The 24,939-nt window shown below is 35.7% G+C and overlaps 3 protein-coding genes across 3 annotated transcripts; 2 read left to right on the top strand and 1 right to left on the bottom strand.

Annotated features, from left to right (window-relative positions):
• Positions 1–2,918: 2,918 nt before the first annotated feature.
• On the top strand, positions 2,919–8,896 carry LOC110866405 (CDPK-related kinase 1). Its single transcript, XM_022115556.2, has 12 exons — positions 2,919–3,143; positions 3,254–4,033; positions 4,440–4,570; positions 4,673–4,714; positions 4,793–4,901; positions 5,812–5,890; positions 5,979–6,275; positions 6,861–6,973; positions 7,214–7,321; positions 7,786–7,848; positions 7,944–8,111; positions 8,384–8,896. Exons 2-12 carry the CDS (start codon positions 3,545–3,547, stop codon positions 8,519–8,521), a joined length of 1,737 nt encoding a protein of 578 aa, XP_021971248.1. The 5' UTR covers positions 2,919–3,143; positions 3,254–3,544; the 3' UTR covers positions 8,522–8,896.
• Positions 8,897–17,218: 8,322 nt separating this feature from the next.
• LOC110866412 (dual specificity protein phosphatase 12) lies at positions 17,219–22,175 on the top strand. The gene is made up of 7 exons (XM_022115565.2): positions 17,219–17,371; positions 17,629–18,134; positions 18,738–18,790; positions 18,899–18,963; positions 19,083–19,161; positions 20,660–20,968; positions 21,762–22,175. Exons 2-7 carry the CDS (start codon positions 17,701–17,703, stop codon positions 21,914–21,916), a joined length of 1,095 nt encoding a protein of 364 aa, XP_021971257.1. The 5' UTR covers positions 17,219–17,371; positions 17,629–17,700; the 3' UTR covers positions 21,917–22,175.
• LOC110866420 (F-box protein At2g41170) lies at positions 21,942–24,609 on the bottom strand. Its single transcript, XM_022115572.2, has 5 exons — positions 23,980–24,609; positions 23,698–23,777; positions 22,972–23,144; positions 22,815–22,889; positions 21,942–22,322 (listed from the first exon to the last, which is right to left on the bottom strand). Exons 1-5 carry the CDS (start codon positions 24,520–24,522, stop codon positions 22,135–22,137), a joined length of 1,059 nt encoding a protein of 352 aa, XP_021971264.1. The 5' UTR covers positions 24,523–24,609; the 3' UTR covers positions 21,942–22,134.
• Between the last annotated feature and the right edge of the window lie 330 nt (positions 24,610–24,939).

Below are 24,939 nucleotides of genomic sequence, written 5' to 3'. Positions count from 1 at the left end.
TTTAAACGCCTTGGAAATGGTTGCGGAGTCTAGAGATTTATTTCCGCACGAGATCGATAAGCGGGTGGAATGCAAAAGGCTCATTGCCGAGGCGGATAAGATTAAGGCAATGGATTTACAACAAAAATCCAGGATTCGGTGGGCGGTAGATGGGGATGAGAATACCAACTACTTTCATGGTGTGATAAACGCCAATACGAGTAATAATCGGATCAATGGCTTGATTATTAATGGTGAATGGATGACGGCACCTCCGCTTGTTAAAGATTATGTTTTTAATTTTTTCATGCAGCGTTTTCAGGAGCCTTTGATGCTGAGGCCGACTTTGGAGTGTCCGAACCTGAGTCGGTTGTCTGCTGAGGAAGCGGAGGCTTTGGTCGCCCCCTTTTCTATTGAGGAAATTAAAAATGCGGTGTGGGATTGCGCGGGGGATAGGGCTCCGGGGCCTGACGGCATTAATTTTCGATTTATTAAGCGGTTCTGGGATGGGTTGCACCAAGACTTTCTCAAGCTTTTTGAGGAATTCTTTGAGAATCAGCAGATTAGCATTGGGTGTTCGGCTTATTTTTTAGCGCTTATTCCAAAAGTGAGTGACCCAACAGGTTTGTCGGATTTCCGACCGATTAGTCTAATCGGGTGCATCAACAAAGTTGTGTCGAAGGTGTTGGTGACCCGGTTGAAGTCGGTTATGCACAAGCTTATTTCCGAAGAACAAACAACATTCTTGTCTAACAGGAGTATTTTGGACGGTCCCCTTATGTTGAATGAGATTGTGGCGTGGCTTAAGCGGGCCAAAAAGAGAGGTTTGTTGTTCAAAATAGATATCGAGAAGGCCTACGACACCTTAAATTGGGTATTCCTTGACTCTATATTGGATCAAATGAATTTTCCGCTAAAGTGGCGAAGGTGGATTTGGGCCATAGTATCGTCTGCCCGGGCCTCGGTACTTGTAAATGGCTCACCGACACAGGATTTTGGGTGTCAAAGGGGCATAAGACAGGGTGATCCAATTTCCCCGTTCCTTTTTATCATCGCTATGGAGGCTTTGTCTGGGGTGATAAAAAAGGCAAACTCTCTAAATCTTTTTCGGGGCCTTACATGTGCGTCAGGTGGCCCGGTGGTGTCGCACTTGATGTACGCGGATGACGTTGTCTTTATTGGGGAGTGGTCAGAAGATGGGGCAAAAAACCTAAATAGGATCTTGAGGTGCTTTTACCTTGCATCCGGGTTAAAGGTCAATCTCGCAAAGAGTAGCATTTATGGGGTCGGGGTGGAGGATACCCATGTGCTAACTATGGCGTCTATTCTTAGATGTCGCATTGGGACTTTTCCGTTTAAATACCTGGGTTTACAAGTAGGGGCAAATATGAATTTGGTCAAACATTGGAAACCCGTGATGGATCTGTTTCGTAAGAGGTTATCGATTTGGAAAGCCAATACGGTATCTTTTGGTGGAAGGATTACACTGGTTAAATCAGTCCTTAGTGCGCTTCCAACATTCTATTTTTCGTTATACAAGGCACCTTTACAAGTAATCAAAGCTCTGGAGAGGCTAAGACGGGATTTCTTATGGGGGGAGACGTCGGAACAGTGTAAAATGAAGTGGGTGGCTTGGAACGATATCATGGCTCCAAAGGAATTTGGTGGGATTGGGATCGGTTCTCTCCGGGAATCTAACACTGCCATGCTAGCAAAATGGTGGTGGCGTTTTAAAGAGGAGTCGAATTGTTTGTGGCGCAAGGTAATTTGGGCGCTTCACAATACCTCTAGAAATTGGAATTTCATTCCGGCGAGACTTTCTCAACCGGGTCCGTGGAAGCAAGTAGTAAGTATTTCGTCGGACTTGAATGTGTTAGGCATCAATCTGGTGGAATTGATTCAGGGCAGCCTTGGGGATGGTTGCGATATTCGGTTTTGGATCGATAGTTGGGCTATAGACTGTCCTCTTGCGGTTCAGTTCCCTGCTTTATTTGAGTTGGAACAAACAAAATCTGCAACAGTTTCTAGTCGTATATCATGGGGTGGGAGCGGATGCACTGTGAATTTTATGTGGAGTAGGCAACCGGTTGGCGCAGTCGAATCAATGGAGTTGGACTCTTTGCTCGCGGTCATCAGTTCAGCGTGTGGGCGACAGGGTAGAGACCGCTGGGTTTGGACCGTTGACCCAACCGGCTCATTCTCCGTTAATAGCCTGAAAAGGCTGATGCAGTCAAAGGCTTATCAGGCGCAGCCAGAAGTTTTTTTGTGGAATCCGTGGGTCCCTATTAAAGTTAATTTTCTGGCGTGGCGGGTGTGGCGTGGCCGTCTCCCAACTTTGACAGCTCTAGCAAGTAGAAATGTGCCAGTGACGTCTACTTTATGTCCGCTCTGTCAGGAGGCGGAGGAGTCTATCGACCACTTGTTCGGGTCGTGTGGCTTTTCTCTTGCCATATGGGAGGCGATATTAGGCTGGTGTAGGCTGCACTCTTTCTTCTTTTTTGACAGCAAAGACGTGCTCAGATTCCATCAGTTTACGAGAGGTTCTTGCGGTTGGAAAAAGGTTTTATACTCGGTTATGCTCGTGACGATTTGGTGTATATGGCGGAGCAGGAATGACCTCATCTTCAACCATAAGTATCCAAATATTGGTAGTGTGGTGGAGGAGATAAAATCAATTGGGTTCATGTGGGTCATGAACAGGTCAAAAGCTAGAGGTGTGTCCTGGGAGCAATGGAAGAATTTTGAAATAGGAAGTTTGTACTAGTTTATCCTCTGTTTTGTTTTTTTTGGCCTTTATCCTCTGTTTGTTTTCTGGCCTTTTGGTGAGTGATGTATGTATTTGGTGTGGCTAACTTTCGGTTAGCCGATTTATAATATTATGGTTTTTGTTGGCCGTTAAAAAAAAAAAAAAAAAAAAAAGAAAGAGAAGAAAAGAAGGAAGGTTAAGAAAGGAAATGAAATCAGTCACAGGCTTTCTTTTTCTTTTTCTTGTTTCTCTATGCTAAATAGGCATCTTTCTTTTCCACTTTCTTGGGTTCTTTTCTTAATCTCTCATCTCTCAACACTAACTTTACCTTCATACAGAAAAAAAAAATCCCTCTGCCTTCTCTATTTCTTTATAATCTTCAGGTGGAAACCAAACCCTTGATCATTGCTGATTTCTTGTAAGTTCTTTTTTTTTTTCTTTCTTTCTGACATTATTATTATTATTGTTCTTCATCAGAAAGTGAATTTGCTTTTCAAGTCTTGAGCTTTTCTTCCATCTTTTTTACAGGAATTATTTGGGAACATAATTATTTTCAAGAATATTGCACTTGTTCTTAGTGGGTTGTGCTCATAAAGCTTATAAAGCTAACAAATTATTGCAATTTTACCTGGGTTTTGTCATATTTTAAGAAAAAAGTTATAGAAATTGGTGGGTGATGTGTCACTAATGATAAAGTTCCAATCTTGACATCCAATTCATTAAATTTCACCATTTTGGTACATGATTTAGCTGTTTTCTTGATTTCTTGAAACTTTGAACCATAAAAGATTCTTGCTTTGATCTCTTGTTTGTGAATCCATGGGACTTTGTCATGGAAAACCGAATCAAACCCTCGAAAATCATCTCGAAAACACGAATACCCACAATGAAACCGAACCAACAACACTGAATTCCACTGGGAAATCATCAAACTTTCCGTATTACAGCCCAAGTCCCTTTCATAACAGCACTGCTTACAAGAACTCACCGGCGAATTCAAGTGTCAGCTCGACGCCTTTACGCATATTTAAACGGTCTTTCGCACCACCGTCCCCTGCGAAACATATTCGATCTTTGCTTGCTAGAAGACATGGGTCTGTTAAGCCTAATGAGGCCACAATTCCTGAAGGAAATGAATTGGAGGTTGGACTTGATAAGAATTTCGGGTATTCTAAGCAGTTGTTAAGCCACTATGAGCTCGGTGAAGAAGTGGGTCGGGGGCATTTCGGGTATACTTGTGTTGCAAAGGGAAAGAAAGGGAGTATGAAGGGCCATGAAGTTGCTGTTAAGGTTATCCCCAAATCAAAGGTTTGATTTCTGCTAATTTACTCCATCACTTGTTCCGTTGTGTTGTTTATAAATAACGTTTAGAACCACCAAAAGGATAAAAAGATTATGAATGGTTTACGTGATTTCGAAAGCGATTATCTGTTTATTGTAGTGTATTGATATAGTAAAATTGTTAAATCTATATAAGCAGAGTGTCATATCTTCGAAGCTCGTCAAATCGGAATGTTAAATTGCTAAAATTATGTGGAGGTTGACTTCTGTGGTCAAAATGATTACTTTTTGACTCTATAGTTAATATAAATACTTAATCTTGTATTACATTTAACTGTATACGTTATACTAAAAGAATCTTGGTATGCGATTGTCGAAACTTTTAGTTTTGTGTTTTTCTTTACTAATGATAAATTGCTTGATGTTAATTCAGATGACAACAGTAATTGCCATTGAAGACGCAAGGAGAGAAGTGAAGATATTAAAGGCACTAACGGGTCACGACAATCTAGTTCAATTTTATGATGCTTATGAGGATGAAGATAGCGTCTATATAGTTATGGAGTAAGTGTGGACTTGACTTCCCGTATTTTATCGCTATTTAAGGGTATTCTGGACATTTTACTTTACATAATATTGTTTTAATATGTTTTTACTCTTTTGTAGGTTATGTAAAGGTGGTGAACTATTAGACAGGATACTTGCAAGGTACACACAATTAGTATTATAACAGTATAAAAGGTCAATCTTTTTTGGTCAATTTATAATGTAATAATGTGTTTGTAGGGGTGGAAAATACTCTGAAGAAGATGCAAAGGCGGTTATGGTCCAAATATTAAGAATCACTGCCTATTGTCATCTTCAAGGTGTGGTTCACCGTGATCTAAAGCCAGAGGTACATAATTAATAGCTTTACATTATTTTTTATGTATTTCGGCTTCTATAGGTGTTTATATAAGCTTTTAGCCTCTACCAATGTACGATTCGATATTTGACTTTTGAGTGTCAAATTAGGTATTTCTTCCGTTTATGTTGGGTTAAAGTGTTTTTTCTTTTTTGGAAATATTTTGATCCAAATTTACCAACTTGGCTATTATTAGCAATCACTACAAGATACCCCACAACTTCATTATTGTGTTTAAGGTTTACTTTAAGTTTTTACATAGAGTTGGTAATTTCGTCCCATTTACTTCAGTTAAAAAATCTTCCCTAACGAAATTGCCAAAATCGTCCTGAAGTTAACGATGCATTTTAACTGAGTTAGTGATTTGGATGGAAATGGCAAGAAAAATGAAACGTCAGGGGTCAGTTACAAACAATTCTTATTTTGAATGTAATAGGCAAAAGTGCCCAAACCTCAGGGACGATTTCGGTATTTTACTCTTTTAATCTTGAATCAGTTAAAAGTAAGAAAAAAATAGCTAAAATGGAAATGGATCAAATGGTCGTAAGTCTGCCAAAATGTAATTTTTGTGCATAAACATTCTAAATTACTTTAAAAAAGAATATTAAATTATCAATGAAAGAACATAAATTTTGGAATCATATTTGACACCCTAAATGTTTCACGTCAATCCAACCAGACCCTTTTCGACATGTACAGGGAATTACCCTTTTTGACCCAATTTGTGCGTTTTGCCACTTTTATTTTCTAACTATTAGTCAAAGCTAGTATTAAATTATATGTTTAGCCAAACATTGCATTTTGTGGGTCCGAGGTAGTATGTTGTTGCTACAACATTAACGAGACACATCAACTTTTGAATTCAAAAATATTTGCTAATATTTGTTCTGTTTCGCCTCAGAACTTTTTGTTTACATCTAAAGACGAGCCGTCAGTCCTTAAAGCCATCGACTTTGGGCTCTCTGACTACGTAAAGCCAGGTCAAAGTCTTATACTCAAACCACGCCTTAATGATTCGTGTTTAACCGACTCTAAACCATGTTTGACTAACGCTTAAACCATGTACAGATGAAAGGTTGAACGATATTGTTGGAAGTGCATACTATGTAGCTCCGGAGGTTTTACATAGATCGTATGGAACAGAAGCTGATATGTGGAGCATTGGGGTTATTGCTTATATTCTTTTATGTGGAAGTCGGCCCTTTTGGGCCCGCACAGAGTCCGGAATCTTCCGGGCTGTTCTGAAGGCTGACCCAAGTTTTGACGAAGCCCCGTGGCCTTCTTTGTCAACCGAGGCAGTTGACTTCGTCAAAAGGTTGTTAAATAAAGATTACCGTAAAAGACTTACCGCTTCACAAGCTCTAAGTAAGTTTTTCCACCCTTACTGAGAGAATATATATAGGCTTTGGATCAAGAGAAAACCACCCCAAGTTGTGAGAACTTAGAGAACTGCGACTTCCCGTGCGAGTTTTGCCACCGTTTTTTGCGTAAACGTCATGTTACAAAGACGCCTGTAAAAAAAGAAAAAATTAAAATTCCGAGTGGTGTTTTCAGCCTTTTTACGCTGCAGTAAAAAGTTGCTGACATCAGAATTTACACCCACTATAAGGACGGTGGTGTAAATCAACAAAAAATATTTTTTATTTTATTTTATTTTTGGAAAAGTTGATTTTTATTAGGATTTTTGGTAAAAAAATTTTTTTTTTTGAAAAAGCCTTCGTTTTGGCCGAGATCTCTAAGTTCTCACAACTCAAAGGAGTTATATATATATATATATATCAAGAGGGATGTTCAATACATAACCAATTTTAAGCAGAGAACTGTGAAAACCGCAAACACTTATACCGATATCTTAAAATGGGAAATAAAGAGCTTTCTAAAATTGGAAAGTAACATGTATTAATAATAGTATTATGCTAATGTGGTAATGTTTTGTGTTTTCTTGATTAGGTCATCCATGGTTGGCGAATTATCAAGATGTGAGAGTACCTTTGGACATGATAATCTACAAGACCGTAAAATCATACATATGTTCATCTCCTCTAAGAAAAGCTGCGTTAGGGGTATATACCTTTTTCTATATCTATTTTCATATTTCTCTAAAAAAATGAGGCTCACTTTGACTTTCAAGGTCAACCTGACTATTTTCTTAAACCCCAGAATCTCTCGAGACGATTTCGAAAATCATATTAGTTCTTTCTAATAACAACTTAGAAACTTTTCATGACAAACTTATTACTGAATTTGCTACTGTTTTGAGTATTAAGTCAATTTATTGTTTATCTTATTATGCTACTTGACAGGCTGTCGCAAAGACTTTGAGCATTACGGAACTAGGTTATCTCCGCGATCAATTCATGTCACTCGGGCCAAACAAAAGTGGATTCATATCCATGCAGAATTTTAAATCGGTATGTCTTTTTTCTTTGGTAGTTTGATCTTTTTTTTTGTCACAAGTGATAATCTGTTTAACTGGGTCATCATCATCATACTTAGTATATGATCCCACCAATAGCAAAGCTAAGGTAAGGTCTGAGGAGGGTAAAATGTAAACAGCCTTACCTCTACCCCATAGGAATAGAGAGGCTGCTTCCAGTGAGACCCCCGGCTCGATAGTAGTTTTGCATCAAGCCTTGGACATAAGGCACATAACACTCAGCCATTGGGACAAAAGCCGATTAGTGCGTGTACCCCCCTTGTCTTTCGGCTATAAACGCCACCACATGATGCATGATTAACCGTCCCTCGCTTTTTAACGTTCTTTTCACAAAATTAGTAAAATAACGTTAAAATTAGTGTACTTTCACCCCCTCCCCCCCCCGAGGGCCCACACTGGGTGCGAACTTAAATTTGTTATTTGTTAATATTTGTGCAGGCTTTAACGAAGAACTGCACCGATGCTGTTAAGGACTCACGCGTGCTAGATTTTGTTCATATGGTAATTTCCTCAAATACCCTTTTCGCGGTGAATTTCAAATAGAAAAAAAACAAAATAAAGGAAGCTAAGTAGGAATATGTATATATTTTTTACAGGTGAGTTCTCTTCAATATAAAAAGATTGACTTCGAAGAATTTGGAGCGGCTGCCATTAGCATTCATCAACTAGAAGCAATGGATAATTGGGAGCAACTTGCGCGTCGTGCTTATGAGCTCTTTGAAAAAGACGGAAACCGCCCTATTATGATCGAAGAACTTGCCTCGGTATGCGCCCTACTAAAAATATATAAATTTAGTAGCTATATTTTTTTTTTTTTTGAATAAAATGAGTTGGGGTTTGTATTCGTTCAAAAGACCCTTTACGCGAATTCTGACCCATTTGACCTTGACCCGTTTTCTTTTTAACTATTTACTTGTTTTACCAGTTTGACCCGTTTGAGTTAAAACTTAACCTGAATCGACAACTGTGTTTTAGCACAGATCTTTTTGCTTATACGAGAATATAAAATTTAAATATCTTTTTTCTATAAATTTAGGAACTTGGTCTTAGCCCGTCAATACCGGTGCACGTGGTTCTTCAAGATTGGATTAGACATGCAGACGGGAAGCTTAGTTTCTTGGGCTTCGTTCGGCTTCTACATGGAGCGTCGTCTCGTGCCTTCCAAAAGGCTTAAAATATCATAACAAATAAAGTACAAACTCGTGCCATCATAAAACCGTCTCGTTGATACAAATTTCTTCATTCAAGAAATTCAAGCTGAGAATTTATGAAACAAGAAAGCAGAAACGCCATATGTAGCGAGCACAATGTCGAAGAATGTCAAAATCTAGACAACTGTACAGAGGTAGGCCTCATTGTGTTTAGTTTAGAAACCAGTATGACGGTTGAGTGAATTTTGTGTCTTTTATTGTTCTAATGTTAATTTCTGGTTATGTTCAAGATCTACTGTTGTTTTGTACTTTTAAAACAATGTTATGTCATTGTAATAATGCTCGGAACACAACTTGGTTGAGTGAATTTAGTGTACGAATTTGTAAGCTTATGAGCACGAGAACACGAATCCTCAAGTCATTAGTGCGACAACTAAATAAGTACTTGTATCTTGTGTTGTCCAGTTGTAATGGACGAGAGAGACGGATATATGGTTATATAGTTGTCTTATGTAACACAACTAAAACAATATGTAAATATATTATGGTTAAAGCAGTATTTACACATTTCATAGTTCTTTATTTTATGTCGAACCAAAAGTTTGATAGTGTCTTGCATTGAATCTTAAGCTCCAGTTTTGTGACACATTCAACTTTTTAAAGTCGTGGATATTCGATGTTAATTGAGACGGTGAGATTGAACCTCGCGTCATTGTCATTGTTATGCGCACGGAAACACGAATCCTCAAGTCATTATTGCGAACATTGAATAAGTACTTGCATAGTTGCATCTTGTGATGTCCAGAGACATAATGAGATAGAGAGACGATTATGTGGCTATATAACTATCTTATGTATCACACTTAAAACAATATCTACACATATCAAAGTTTAAGTTATATTTACATGTCTCCATGCAATTTTCACAATTCATTACTTAAAGTTGAACCAAAATTTTGATAGTGTCTTGCATTGAATCTTAACCTCCACATATTTGTGACATGTTCAACTTTTAAAAGCCGTGCATATTTAATGTTGACCGAGACTGAACCTCACGTCATTGTCATAGTTATGCGCACACGAACATGAATCCTCAAGTCATTACTGCAACAACAACTGAATAAGTACTTGCATCTTGTATTGTCCGCATATAATAGGAGAGAGATGGTTATATGTTTACATGACTGTCTTATGTATCACAGTTAAAACAATATGTACATGTATGACAGATAAACCAAAATTTTGATAGTATCTTGCAATAAACCTTGAGCAGTTTTGTGACATGTTCGACTTTTTGTTTTAAAGTCATACATATTTAATGTTAACTGAGACCAACCCTCACGTCATAGTCATACTCATGCTATCATCATATTTTAACGTGTCAGTCATTCTATAACTCAATTTTTTTTAAATTATGACACGTTACTATGTCACATATAAATTAATGTCTTACCCGACGTTTTCATAAGAGTTTGATTAGATTAAAGTCGGCCCCATGACATGTTGAAGTGTTGTTTTTGATCCTTTCACACATGGGCATGTTGTTGTTTAGACCAATAATTATAGAACACTAAATCAACTAAAACATGAGTTGGGTCCCACAAGAAGGCATAATTTCCCAAATAATTCGATTTGGCAAATCGAAACTTTTTTATTGTCAAATTGAGGCCCATGTGTCTCCATCATAGGAAAGAATAAATGCTATTTTATGTAAAACGTTAACTAACAAATATTTAATATTGAAATTAATATCTGTCTTATAATTGCATCATCAAGTCCATACATTCTTAAAATTATTCTTGTCAAGTTGGAATTTGTAGATTCTATAACCAAGGGACAACGGTTTTGGAAATTATATGAAATATTAAATACCAACATTACAAATAAATGTTGTGCAAATAGTCTTATCGTATAAAACATACCAAAGACATGAAAAGGTAAAAAAACACAGTGATATTTTTGTAATTATTTTACACGTAATTACCATACAGATTAAAATTACCCTACAAGATCAAAATTACCCTATAAGATGATTTTTAGAGTAATTATGATAGTTTACAAAATTACCCTACAAGATTAAAATTACTCTACAATCAAAATTACCCTACAAGATCATTTGTAGACTAATTATGATGGTCTATAAATTACCCTAGAAGATAAAATTATCCTACAAGATCATTTGTAGAGTAATTATGATACTCTACAAAATTATCCTACAAGTTTATTTCACAAAATTAGCCTACAAATGATTTTGTAGGGTAATTTTGATGATTACTCTACGATTAAATAATTACGAAACGGCCACCGTGATTTTTTACCTTTTCATGCCTTTCGTACGTTTTGTACGATAAGACTATTTGTATTTGATCTTTTGCCTACAAATAAATGGTTTATGATTGAAGATAATGTTGTTTAGTATAACGGAAGGTCATGACTGTTCATTTGATAAATAAGTTTGATTCATGTTAGCATGACCACTTGTTTTTAACTTGTCAAGCTATTTTCAATTATAATTCGAAAATACAAGTAACACTAGAAGTATTTGTTTTGATCTTTTTTTTTAATTATTCATTTTGTCAAATTAGTTTCCTTTAACTAATATTATATTGTAATTTGATTTTGATTTATGAATAAGTTTCCTTTTACTCTATAAAGCTATAACAAAGATGAACTAAGCTTGTATTTAAACATGGCAGGCAGTACATTTAATTTGGGAACATGATTGCGACACAAGAAGCAAATTTATTTGTTTGGAGAGCGCAGTGCGTCACATCCCAACATAGACACATCGGAATCAAGGGAGATACATGTACAAAATATCAAGTGCACATTGTGTGAGCATGACGTCGAGTCAGCGGATCATGTTCTTCTAAATCGCAGAGTTGTGGTGGAAGTTTAGCAGCAGCTAATATTATGGATGAATGTCCCTGCGGATCAGTCACATACCACACTCGAGAATATGTTGTAGAACGTCAACAGGTTGAATATATCAAATAACAAGAAGAAGATAATTCATGCAGTCTACATTTTGGCTATGTGGAACGTATGGAAAGCGAGCTTTCGATTGCATGGTCAACCGATCAAAGTTCAAAGAAATATCTTGGGAGGAATGACGTAGGTTTAATATGCAAATGTAATAGAAAAGGCGAAGTATAGTTTATTTTTTGGTGTAAGATGATGTAACTTGTAATCAGGCCGGTAGCATCTTGCTATAGGTCCTTTGTGGTTTAAAATTTGATGTTATCTTTCAAAAAATAACTAACAGTCAGGTAATGCGGACTCACCATAAATCTACATATAGTATGTCATTTATAATAAAGAATGCAATTTATTTGCTAACATAACAAATGACGCTTTGTATTTACTAAAAGGTGTTATATGCTAAAGGTGTTATATATGTACATAAATAAGATAAGTAATCCGTTTATTTCTTAAAAATGATTCATTCTAGAAAGAAAAGACGTATCGAATTTACATGAAACAAACATTCTTTCTTTGGTTTTATTGCTCAATAACAGAGTAATCGGGTTTGAAATAAATATTCTCGAAACTAAAACTTAGAGCTTACTTAAGACTCCGAGTAGTTACGAATTCCTTAAAGACTTTTGGATATTATCTATATCTATATACTACATAAAGCTCTCCTTGAGATAGAGATGTAATTTCATATTTTTGTAAGACGCGTGTTACAAAGTTTGAAGCATAAGTTGCAAGTCTTTTATAGAATAGTTCATAATTTGCCTCTATTTAATAAACATCTCTTAATTAATACATTATTTAATACACATTAGATTATTTAATTCACTACATTAACTATAATATTTAAATTTACATTTACTATTTGTATTTTTATAATTAAATACTATTTAAATTAAATTAAGTATTAACTATATAATTACTAAATATTTACATAATAATAATAACAATAATAATAATATACCTATAAATATGTATTATTTATAATTTTATAAGTAAATACTAATTAAATTAAGATTTATCATATTTAAATACTTAATAATTTAATTACTAAATATTTACATAGTTATAATAATCCAAATAATAATAATGTCCAAATATTATCGGTGTTTAAAGTACGTCGGGTTAGATAACGTTCTCCAAAGGAGGCTTATGACACCAGTCACATCGCGCGAGTCAATCCACTATTATATATTTATAATATATTAAAAGAAAAGGTCGGTGGTTATTGTCACATCATAGCCACCACCTATTTTTATCCATAAATTAGTTTGACGATAGTAAACATAAAACCTTAAGTCGCTCCGGTGGTTGGTAGTAATTTATTTGAGAAGCAGGTCAGTGGTTCGACCCATGTTTACACCTTTTTTTTGTAATTGTTTTCTTTGTAACTGAGATTGTTCTTTCTCTTTCTTTTACCCTTAACTTTTGTCTTTATGTATAGATAACTACCACAAGAATATGTGAACATGTGATCCTCAGTTCATATCTATTACACATTATTTCATTTAAGATTTAACATACTAATTTTATTATTATTTAACTTGAAATTTTATTATATATTTAGGTTTTTTATTTTATCTTTTTATTACTTATCTAAAATTTTTTTGTCAACAACTTTTTACATTAAAATCTCACCTAACTTTACGCTTGCAAGTATTTGAACTTACATTACTTTTATGATGAGTCGAATACCATACCACTAGACCACTAGATCAATGGGTGTTTTTAAACTATTTTATTAAATAACTTTGTAATTGATGAATATAATGTTTCTCAATACAAAGAAACATCAAATTTTAAAAACTAACGAACCAAACACGTGTTGGTTCGGTTGCTAAAGTGTTTAGTGGTACCGTACCAGTCCCGTAACAAACCGACTCAATATTGATTAAGTTCTCACCAAACCCCTGCTGCAACACGCGGGTTAAATTACTATTAGAAAATTAAAAACCATGGTCGGTGAACCATGGTCTTAAGTTTTCTTTTTGGACCCTCGAGTTTATAGGCTTTACATAATCAACACCGATCTTTCGGTAAGTCACACATTAATCCCTAACTCCGGCAAAGGACCAAGAAATAACTACACTTTAAATCTTTTGTTTAAATTACTTAACGAATTTCACCGCTATGTGCGAGACATTATATTCTTTTCATCTATGTCTAACCACGTTAGTGTTACTAATGTAACGTGTGTAACAAACTAAAAAAATGTGATGCGTCGTATGTGCACACCACACGTGAATGTCATCATCGTAACGTGTGTAATGAAGTCACAAACCTAGCGTTGTCGCCGCAACGCGCGACATGGGTAAAATCTAGTTATATATTAAAAATAAACTCCTTCACTCTCACTATTCATCCTACCCAATAAAGTTTTTTTTCTTATTTAGTTAACTTTGCTTAAATACGTGTTTAGTCCCTCTACTTTTATTCCTTTTATTATTTCATCTTTAGTGTTTTTTTCTTGCTAACATGACGAACAATCCTAGCTCGCGGCCTAACGCACGGGGTAAAGTCACTAGTATAGTTAAATTTGAAGAGTTCAACGTTTATTAAAATTTGGGTATGTATTTACATACTTTGAGCCTATTTTAGTTAAACAGGTCTAATGCTTGTCGAGATTCATCTAAGAGCTTCTTCTAGACTATAAGTTCTTATATGACCACCAAGTTCTTTGCATATAAGGCTGTTCGGTGTGGGGGGTGTCCTTGGGCCGTCGTGGGGCGGCACCGCCCCGGAACACCATTTCCCTTAGACCGTCGGCGTTGTCTCCATCTTCCTACAGCCGTTCAAGCCGGGCCTCCCCTTCTCACATACACATTATATATTTAGGCACATCCTCCATTTCCCTTGGTCCATCTTTGGAGTGGCATCCTCCTTGGATGTTGACGTGAAAGGACATCCTCCAAGGACTTGCCTCCTCCACACCGAGTAGCCTAATGATGCACCTATCGTATTTAGAACACTTATGTAAAACACATTATGAATCTACAAACAAAGAGCCTCTCATGCCATTTAGGCTACACAATATGATTCCTTAGAGGTTATTGCGTGGAGACAACCTTCAGTATTCTTATATTATACTCTATTTGAGCATTTGAATTCAGACCATTATACACGATAAATTTAATGTTGGTATCTGATTCTCAAAGATATCCAAAGATTCATCCTCCTCTTCTCATCACTTTCGTCCCACTTTCGACTTTTATTTGCTACTTTAAGGCCTTTAACCAGTGATTTAACCCGTATTCCTTAAATGTAATTTAACCCGATTCTTTGTATCAATTCCACTCACAAAACAACAACTCGTGATTTAACCCGTATTCCTTAAATGTGAAACTATGCTAACAAGTTGTTATTGATACTTCCTAATGTGAAACTTGTTTTTATGAACTTTTTAAAATATTGTATAAAATGACAACCATACTTTCTTTTAAGGGGTTGTTGTTTACCTCTTAATGAGGCTCTTAGTGCTTCAGATCTCTTACTAGTTCAGCATTTAATGGTTCAGACTGTTTGTTTCACGAGCAGATGTCTGAATGATTAAGATTTATACAGAGTCTGAATGGTTAAGACCTCTAATATTAATTGGTTAGATACTTGCCTCTGAACAGTTTATACAGGCTCTTAATGGTTCAGATCTTTTACTGGTTCAGCACTTAATGGTTCAGACCTCTTACTGGTTCAGCACTTAACCATTTAGATGTTGCCAAAAAGCCCCTAAGAGTTAACTGCCATTTTCGTCCCAGTAATTTGGTGCAAAATGCCACTTTAGTTCAAAAAAAAAATTGTGTCCGTTTCGTCATCAACATTTTGAAACGTGCCATTTCAATTCAAAAAGATAACGGCTTGCTTTTAGACTGAATTGACATTTTCTATCAAACCACTAAACGAAAATTAATACCTTTCAATTAAAAAAAAAAAACTAAACGAAAATTTACCAACTATAAATTTGTAACTTGTTTTGGCATTAAGGTGTTATACCCCATGCATGGGGAGTTTTTCAAAAAAAAAAAAGTAAAATTTTCATTTGTAACCCAAAGGTTTTCTTCCTTTTCATATTAGCCCCTTAGATTTTTTTACTCTTAATCCAAACTTTTCATCTTTTTAAAATTAACCCATCAATTTTTTTTTTCAACTTTGGTCCCCAAACTTTTAATCTTCACAATTTTTTCGTTTTACGTTTCGTTCTAAATTTTGTGAGTTAACATGCCGCAATGTCCGTGTGAGATTCCACGTTTTTTTCGTATATTTTTTCCTGTTTTACAGGTCCGTCGCAACGCGTTTTTTTCTTCCCGTTTGACAGGTTCGTCGTAACCCGCTGGTCCTAAATTGACTTTGTTATTCTTTTCTACATTTTACGCTTACGCTTCGGTCTAATTTCTTAGCATTGACACGCCAAAACGGGTTGTGCGGTTCAACGATTTACGTCTACTTTTCGATCGGTGTTATTTTTTCCTTTTTTATTTATTTTGTTTTTACAAGCTTTTCCGATGTTGGTGGTCGCTGGCAGTGGTGTGACATTCGTGCTACTTGGCACACTTTTAGGTAATTTTATTAAGTTTTATACTAATAGTTTGTTTCAAGTTTAGCCCTATACTTCATTTACTTACAAAACTATTTCTTACGAGCATACTTTTATGGACGCCTTAGTATAAATTCGATTTGCTCTACGTTTCGACGTAAACGTTTTTAGGAAACGAGTTAGGTCAAATATAATACATTTTCGTTAAAAATCATTTTTAACGTGCATAGTTTAAGTACGTTTCGGTATAAATTCGAGTTAGTCTACGTTTAAATGTAAACTTCTTTGGGTAACGAGCCAGAGGTTTCCTTTTTCCTTTTTTTCAAGATCTCTAATTCATATCTTTTGATTACATGTTTCAGTTTTTTCTTTATACCCGTTACGTATTAATTTGCACTTGCTTATAATATATTTGTGAGATCTGTTAGCATTTAGAGCTTAAACAATAAATATTGTAAGATAGATGAACCAAGTTTTGAATCATTCTTCTTCAATATCTCATGTTGTTGTTGGTAAGGTATGAGGCCGATAATGATGCAGATCTTGCCACCGTCTATCAGTTTCGTAAGTTGATTTCTAACCTTTAGGTTAATGATCGATGGTGGTTCTCTTCCTCGATTGCACAACCAGTAGCATATGGGTTAGTCTCTAATTTTTTGGTTTTGATGTAGTGGTTTCGTCTTTAAAGATGTTTTTTATCAAGGTTCTTGCGATTTGGTTTGATTTCGTCTGTGCATTGTCTTCGATTGCTGATTCAGTTGTTGGTCGTATGTGTGAATTCTGTTTGCTATCTATTTATGTGGTGTTATTGCTTGGTGCCTGATTTTTCCACTGTTTGTGTTGATATTTTGTTGGATTTTTTGAATTATTTTGAGTTTTTTATACTGTGGTTGTTTGCTGAAGTGAAGCAGTCGGGTCCCGAGTTGTGGGTTTTTCAGATAGAATGATGTGTGGTGATGGCACCATTTTTCTGTGTGGTTGCTCGCTCCTCAAGCGGGCCCTTAAAACTAAGACCCGAGAGTTGAGTCACACGTAGGACGAAATCATTCAACCTTGATCGTACTAAGCGGAATGTAACAAACAATTGGCTTCTAACTTATGTGAAACCGAACGCTGAGCATTCTTCTATTGTTCTTGCTTTGTAAGCCCCGGCCGCAACGCGGCGGGAGGTTAAACCTAGTTAATATTATTTCAAAGTTTATTCCCATAAATATTGTAGCACCAAATTTATATTAGGGTCGAACATTTCGGAATAAACAAACGTATACTAGTCGATGATGATAAGCACTCTCTCTTAGCCAGCCACCACAGAGAAAAAGCCCACACCTTTCTCCGACCATACTCACCGGCAATCTTTATTCTTACTCCGGTCAGCTTCCTTTTAACTTTCTTTCTTGTTTTCATTCATAAAGTTTGTTTCTTGCATCTGGGTATTTCGTATCTCTCTCAAATTATCAATCTTTTTATGCTCTCAATTAACATACATATGGATCTGTTAGTTACCTATTTCTGATTATATTTGTGATGTTTACTTTTAATTAATGAAAGGTTGTTGTTTTATTATTTATTACTAGTTATTAGTATTAATTTTTTTTTATTATTTTTTTTTTGTGAAATTATGAACAGGGGAAGAAGGGGTTTGAAACTTTGAATTGTTCTAGGGTTTAAGAAGAATTTTGGGGTTTTTTTCTGTATGATATGTTGTACTTGGTGCGTGAGAATTTGTTCATTGGCAACATCAATGCAGCTGCAGAAGTGCTTTTGGGTGGGAATAAAGAAATCACACATGTTTTGTCGGTTTTGAGCTCGGCTTCTATCGGGTTTTTCTCCGAGTGGAAGTCGAGTTTTTCGGTTCCAACGAAAGAGATTCGGACGGTATATGTTGATGGGTCGGGTGAAGATGAGAATTTGGAGGGTGACGGGTCGGATAAAGGTGCATTGTGCTCTAAGAAGATTCTTTATGTGTTGGAGAATGCAGGGCATGATTTGAAGCTTGTGAGAATGGCTGTGCCGTTGAGAGATATGGAGAGCGAGAATTTGCTGGATTCGTTGGAAGTTTGTTTGGATTTTATTGATGAAAGTAGGAAAACGGGTTCGGTTTTGGTGCATTGCTTTGCGGGTGTATCCAGAAGGTAAAATTAACATGTTGGTTTCTTGTTTCGATTCATTAGTTTATGTGTTATCGGTTTGTGTATTCCCTTTTGTTTAAATCTTTAAAAGTTGTGTAAGAAATATATTTTCCGTTTCAGAATCGCCAATTTACTATTTTTAGCTGATTTTCGAATTTGATTCCGTCATGTTATCAATATGTTGCTTTAATATTTGACATTTTAGATTAATATGCGTTTAACGTTTCATTTCGGCCCGTCCTTTGTGTATGCATGTAATGTAAGCTTTATTAGAAGGCGGTTTATGATTTTTCGATTTGATTCCGTCATGTTATCATTATGTTGCCTTGATTTCTCTCGTTCTTATTGTGTGGCCCGTTAAAATTAATATTTTTACAAGATCTTTTTTATAAATAGGATGACTAGGAGTTTTTATGCTTTGAAAATACCCTTAAGATGACCTTTGACCCGTTTGACATGTTTCCTTTTTAGCTAATTTTTTGATATTACTCATATGACCTTATTAAAAACAAAATACTCGTCAGGTTTAATAAAAAATAACGTTAAATTCTCTGTTTTTCTCAAGCCCTAACGGTTAAAACCGTTCTTTGCATGTGTTTGTTGCAGTGCAGCCATCGTCACGGCCTACCTGATGAGAACTGAACGGATTTCTCTAGAAGGTTTGACGATATCCGTCCTATTTTTGTAACATTTCTTATTTGATGTGGATAATTAATTGTTATGTTTTTAGTTTTATGTAAAAAAAAATTCCTACAATTTCCTTGCAGATGCACTTGAATCGTTACGCCAAAGCAATGAAGCTGTTTGTCCTAATGATGGATTTTTGGAACAGGTAAATGTAAAGGCTGAGCGAGACAAAAGTTAAATTCAACTCATTGCGCGCAACGATTTATATTTTTTTTATATATTTTTTTTTGTGGATTTTTAAAATCTGTTTTCTTTGAGGTGCAGTTGACCATGTTTGAAGATATGGGTTTCAAGGTTGATCATTCAAGTTCTCTATACAGACGCTTTCGCTTGAAGGTTTTAGGTGTGTTTTCTTGCCCAATTTATGCAATTTATTAATCTATAAGTTTATTCTTTATGATATGGGTTTCAAGGTTGGGTAGCTTGTTAAAATGTGTACTTTTTATCAGCGGCGGAACTAGAACATTAACTCAGGGGTATCCTAAATTTTTTTTTCACCGTGCAATCGTACAATATTAAAAAACGACAATAAATAAATAAAGTAAAAGAAATACCTAATAGATTTGTCCCCTTCTTTTTTTATAGCTTGAAATTGTTCCATCATATCGTCGTCTTTTACTTCACGTAAAAAAATCCTTTTCAACCGCACAAACCATAGCATTGTTCAAAAATTCCGGGCCCATTCGATTGCGTAAATCCGTCTTGACAAGCTTCAATTTTGAAAAACATCTTTGAACGGTTGTGGTTGCAACCGTTAAAAGCAAAGCTAGCTTCACTACCCGATAAACTGAAGGAAAAGAACTATGCGTTCCCGTTTCAACCATAACACGCGCAAGATCACTTATTCCATTCAAGTTTGCAAATTTATAACCATCACTTATAGTGTGACGAAATGAGCAATTGGGATTTGGGCTTATTATTTTCAATTGATTAGTATCCTTGTAGTTGTGTTGTGTCGTGCATTAAAACTTCAAGGCAATTGGGCAATTATTTACAATCTTTTATTATTTTGGGCTATCATATTGGGCAATTGGGCTTATTATTTACAATCTTCAATTGATTTGGGCTAACATATTGGGCAATTGAGATTTGGGCTTATTATTTTCAATTGATTTGGGCTTACAGACTCTTTTTAGGGGTGTCCTCGTAGTTGTTCAGAGGTATCCTTGGAATAAAAACCGAAAAAAAAATTACATTGCCGATAAAAAGTTGAGCCGCAGCCCGTGCTACGGCTCGGACAACATAAGGTCCGCCCCTGCTTTTTATGTTAAACACGCCCTACAACATTTGTGTGTCCATTATTTACAACGTTTGTGGATAAACGGGTTACTCAATAGAATTACTAATATCACTAAAATAATAATAAAATGAGTAAAACACACGGATGGTCCTTTGGTTGACCAAAATTTTGGATTTGGTCTCTTGCTTTCCAAAAGTACAAAGATGGTCCCTGTGGTTTGCACTTTGTAACACATTTAGTCCCCAACTTTTGTTAAAAGTACATGGATGGTCCTTGTGATTTGCACTTTGTAACGCATTTAGTCCCTAACTTGGGCCTGCTAAAACCTTTAGATTTGTTAGCTGGAACTAAACGCGTTACAAAGTGCAAACCTCAGTGACCATCCACGTACTTTTGAAAAGCTAGGGACCAAATCCAAAATTTTGATTAACCACAGGGACCATCCGTGTGTTGTACTCTAAAAGTTCTCTTAAATAAAACGATTTACGACATTGGAGGTATTTAAATACCCAGTCACTTTGATCCATTTAACCGTTTACGTTATAGGTATTTCTTTTATATACCTTTTACCTACAAAGTACAACTCGAATTGTGGTACTAGGTGACTCATATAACCGAGGAGAGAAAATTGACAGCTCTAAGTTTGCTGCTGACCCTGCTTTGACCAAGAAAGAAGCTTCAATTTTGACCGAAACAACATCACAGAAAGAAATAATTCCGACGCCTGCATTTCGTTGCAAAAAATGCAGGCGAGTTGTTGCATTGCAGGATAATGTTATAACTCATATTCCCGGGGAGGGTGAAAGCTCTTTTGAATGGCATAAACGGAATAGTCGCAATAATTACAACAAATACGATGAGCTTGAGTGCACCTCTGTCTTTGTTGAGCCTCTTCGTTGGATGAAAACAGGTATAAAATGACCTCTTTTACTTTTTATGTATTTTAACTTGAATAATACTAGATAAACAATATAATCAAGGATTAAAAGGCTGGTGTAGGATTGTTAAATGGGCCGTGTCCGGGGGTCGAACGCAACACGAACCCGAAAATTTTGTGACACATGAACATGAGACACATGAACTTGAACATGACACAAATTTCGCGAAACGTTTAACCCGAAGTTTTTATTTTTTTTTAATTTTTTTTTGCATATTAATAATTCGAAAATTACAATCATAAACTGTAAAAGCTAATGCTCATCTCTCTTTTATCTGTTATATTTTGGGGTATAATGCTCAACCTGTTTACGTTATGATATAGAGTTAATTACTGTTTTCGTCCCTTTGGTTTGTTAAAAATCACTATTTCAGTCCATTAGTTTAAAAATTGCGATTTCAGTCCCTGTGGTTTCACTTTCGTAACCATTTCAGTCCACCTCGTAACCATTTTAGTCCCTGTACTAACAGAATAAATGGATTAAAATGGTTACGAAAGTGAAACCGCAGGGAGTCAAATCGCAATTTTTAAACTAATGGACTGAAATAGTGATTTTTGACAAACCACAGGGACGAAAACAGTAATTAACTCAAAAAATATATAATATGTATGTCTTTATAGTTTATAGAAATAAACGGGTCAACCCGAGAACTGGACAGGAACTGAATTACCATTTTTTGTGTATTTAGATGAGGTGGCTTGCGATGTAATTTTTTTTAGCAACTAAATTACCATTTTTTTTTGTTTTACCAATTGTGTTGTCTAGTTGAAGAAGGTGCATTAGAAGGGAAGTTGTGGTGCACACATTGTGAAGGGCGGCTGGGTTACTTTAACTGGTCGGGAATCCAATGTAGTTGTGGAAGTTGGATCACACCAGCTTTTCAACTGCATAAAAGCCGAATCGATATCAGCACCGTCTAAGAAGATTCACACACTCGCGCAGGGGTCATCTTGTTGAACCTTTTAAGCACAATAATTATACAATACTCGACACTCATCGGCTTCATTTTGGAGCCATGTAATCATGAGGTCATTGTTTCCTATTATGGTAACCTTAAAGTTTAAACTACTTGCTTTGATGTTACAAATGGAGGTTTTGTTCATTGATCCAACACCATTTGTGTATGTGTATGTGTATGTTAATCTAGCTGCTGAGCTGGCCAAAGCCCCTTCCACGTCATTATCTCTCTGTCACTGTAAAGTTTCCTTATTCCTGCATCGAACCCATCTGTTTCATTGCCTACTTCTCGATGGTCCTTTCGGTTTATAATCGCTTTCCTCCATCTTGACCCTATCTTGTACTGCTTGAACTCCAATATCACTCTCTCTGTTATCAAGAAACTTTGTCATGATAATAATATTCACTAAAATATATATCAGAAACTACTGTCCGGATGTGATTATGTTGTTTGAAGTTGTAATAATCAGATTTGAGTAAAAATACGCGTAATAGATGAATAAGACATCTGTTAAACATTATATGACTGAAGATTTTTATAATTTTTATAGAGTTAATTACTGTTTTTGTCCCTGTGGTTTGTCAAAAATCACTATTTCAGTCTATTAGTTTAAAAATTGCGATTTCAGTCCCTGTGGTTTCACTTTCGTAACCATTTCAGTCCACCTCGTAACCATTACGAAAGTGAAACCACAGGAACTGAAATGGTTACGAAAGTGAAACCACAAGGACTGAAATCGCAATTTTTAAACTAATGGACTGATATAGTGATTTTTGACAAACCACATGGACGAAAACAGTAATTAACTCATTTTTATATGATTGTAATGAATATGCTTCAACAAAGTTGTGATTACTCACCACTAAGATGACATTGGCAATAAAGCTTGTTTCCATCACATGATTCCAAGTGACCAACAACACCATACCACCAACCTAAGATGCATCAAGAAATTGCAACCAAAAACACACATAGATATAAAAAAATTAAATCTTTAAACAATTAGAGAACACCCACCATAGGGAAATTCTTTAGATTTCCTCCACTGAATCTCAAAGTGATCTCCTGGATGTAAATCAGTCAAACAATCAGAAACATGAAGTTCATATGGTGAAACATCAACTGCAGGGGATCTTAGTCTTTCCCATTTGATATTTTCCTCAACTGTTGACCTACCAAGTGCCAAATATCTACAAAGATCACAAGAATCATACATTTTTAGGAAAATTTAACTACTTTACTACACATTTGAGTTCGGTTTTGCAAAATATAAAAAGGAAAAATTACAAGTTTTGTCCTTTATCTTAATACCACTTATCAGACGGTGTCTTTTTTAACGAATTTTGACAAGTTTTGCCCTTTACAAGGAATTTTGTTCTTTAGGCTTAACCCAGTTAGATTTTCTTGTTAAATCTTGTCACCCAAGGGTATTTTAGTCTTTTTACCCATTTATTTCAAGAGTCAACCCTAAAATATTTTGTTTTATTCTTTTAAATAATATTAAATAAATGGGTAAAAAGATTAAAATACCCTTGTGTGACAAGATTTAACAAGACAATCTAACTGGGTTAAGCCTAAAGGACAAAACGTGCAACAAAATTGCAAAATTCGTTAAAAAGGACACCGCCTGATAAGTGGTATTAAGATAAAGGACAAAACTTGTGATTTTTCCAAATATAAATGAGAATTGAATAAAGTTTAAATTTTTTTTTGGGAACGAACAAAATCTTGAATTTCTTTCACCTGGCGTTGAAACTGTCGGTATGGGCGTCGTAGCTAACTTTTGCATCATAACAAGATAACAAAAACCCAACATTTCCATGCTGCATATAAATGTACAAAGATCAATTGTTTTTTTTTTTTTTTTTTTTTTTGAGCAGCAAAACTTCTGTAAAAATATAGAAAGCGGGCCAGCTAGAAGCTAGAAGTTGAATCCCGATAAAAATTACGTGATAACATCCCTGATATATAAATCACACCAACGATCCCAGTTAAAAATGTCTTGGGGCGAAATTAGTAAATTACCTCTCTGTTATAAACTTGAGCAGGGAAAGAAAAACTGCCACTTTCAAGGGATAGATACCAAAACATGACTGATTCAATAGGCAAACAAATGCTGGTATTGTTAAACTTCAGATATTCATTCCACCAAGTAGTGAAAACCCCAAAATACCCTTTTCCATTTGAAGAAACCATGAAAGTTTGCTTCTTTTTGGTGTGAATGAAAGTCTGCCATTCTTGATGCATAGAATCACCAATCAAGAATTTACTCCATTTATGGTTCAGATGTTTCTTCCATAGATGATCTTGGGTGCACATGGCCCTAAAAGACCTACATACCCCTGACATACTAGCTAACCCAGATGGGGAAAGCTTCACAAGAATGCATTCCAAGGGCAATTCTGGCAAATCTAATAAACAAAGAGAGTCTTTGTTGCTAGTTTTGTCTAAAGTTTGTGTGTTTGAAGTGGTGACACCAGCTTTTATGGTTGTTCTTAACAAGTGTTTGAAGAATGAAAACTTAAAGAGGATGATAAAAGTGAAACAAGAAACCAGAAAGAGAAGCATTTTAAGAACAAGAGTGTGTGTGAATGAATTTGGGTAATTGGGTTTGATTTGTTCTTGCAATAAATTTCGTTGCAGCAAAGTTATATATACTATGCTGTCTCATGACTCCAGGGCACGTGACAGATTATTAATTCTCTTACAACATAGAAAAAGAGACACATCATACTAGGCTACAGTTTGTGACTTGTCACATTATTAGCAATTTAGCATAAACGATGGGTCTCTCGATTAGGGGTGTTCAAAATACTCGTGGCTCGCAGCTCGCTTGAAACTCGCTCGAAAAAAGCTCAAAGAAAGCTCGGCTTGAAATTGGCTCGGTTGTTAACGAGCCACCTCGGCTCGACTCGGTTTGTAAACGAGCCGAGCTCGAGCTTGGTCTGGCTCGGCTCGTGAGCTGGCTCGATAAGGTTAAATCCT

This window comes from Helianthus annuus, chromosome 1 (assembly GCF_002127325.2).
Source record: "Helianthus annuus cultivar XRQ/B chromosome 1, HanXRQr2.0-SUNRISE, whole genome shotgun sequence".
Lineage (NCBI taxonomy): Eukaryota > Viridiplantae > Streptophyta > Magnoliopsida > Asterales > Asteraceae > Helianthus > Helianthus annuus.
The sequence above is the reverse complement of the archived record's forward strand: the minus strand, read 5'-3'. Positions and strand labels throughout refer to the sequence as shown.

Bases quoted from the DNA above. Each gene is read 5' to 3' on its own strand.
- LOC110866412 (XM_022115565.2), top strand. From the start codon at position 17,701: ATGTTGTACTTGGTGCGTGAGAATTTGTTCATTGGCAACATCAATGCA. The intron at 18,964-19,082 runs GTAAATGTAAAG...TTTGAGGTGCAG, and splicing joins ATGATGGATTTTTGGAACAG to TTGACCATGTTTGAAGATAT. The intron at 20,969-21,761 runs GTATAAAATGAC...TGTGTTGTCTAG, and splicing joins TCTTCGTTGGATGAAAACAG to TTGAAGAAGGTGCATTAGAA.
- LOC110866420 (XM_022115572.2), bottom strand. From the start codon at position 24,522: ATGCTTCTCTTTCTGGTTTCTTGTTTCACTTTTATCATCCTCTTTAAG. The intron at 23,778-23,979 runs GTAATTTACTAA...ATTTATATGCAG, and splicing joins CTCAAGTTTATAACAGAGAG to CATGGAAATGTTGGGTTTTT. The intron at 23,145-23,697 runs GTGAAAGAAATT...TGATCTTTGTAG, and splicing joins ACCGACAGTTTCAACGCCAG to ATATTTGGCACTTGGTAGGT.
- LOC110866405 (XM_022115556.2), top strand. From the start codon at position 3,545: ATGGGACTTTGTCATGGAAAACCGAATCAAACCCTCGAAAATCATCTC. The intron at 4,715-4,792 runs GTACACACAATT...ATGTGTTTGTAG, and splicing joins TTAGACAGGATACTTGCAAG to GGGTGGAAAATACTCTGAAG. The intron at 6,276-6,860 runs GTAAGTTTTTCC...TTTCTTGATTAG, and splicing joins TACCGCTTCACAAGCTCTAA to GTCATCCATGGTTGGCGAAT.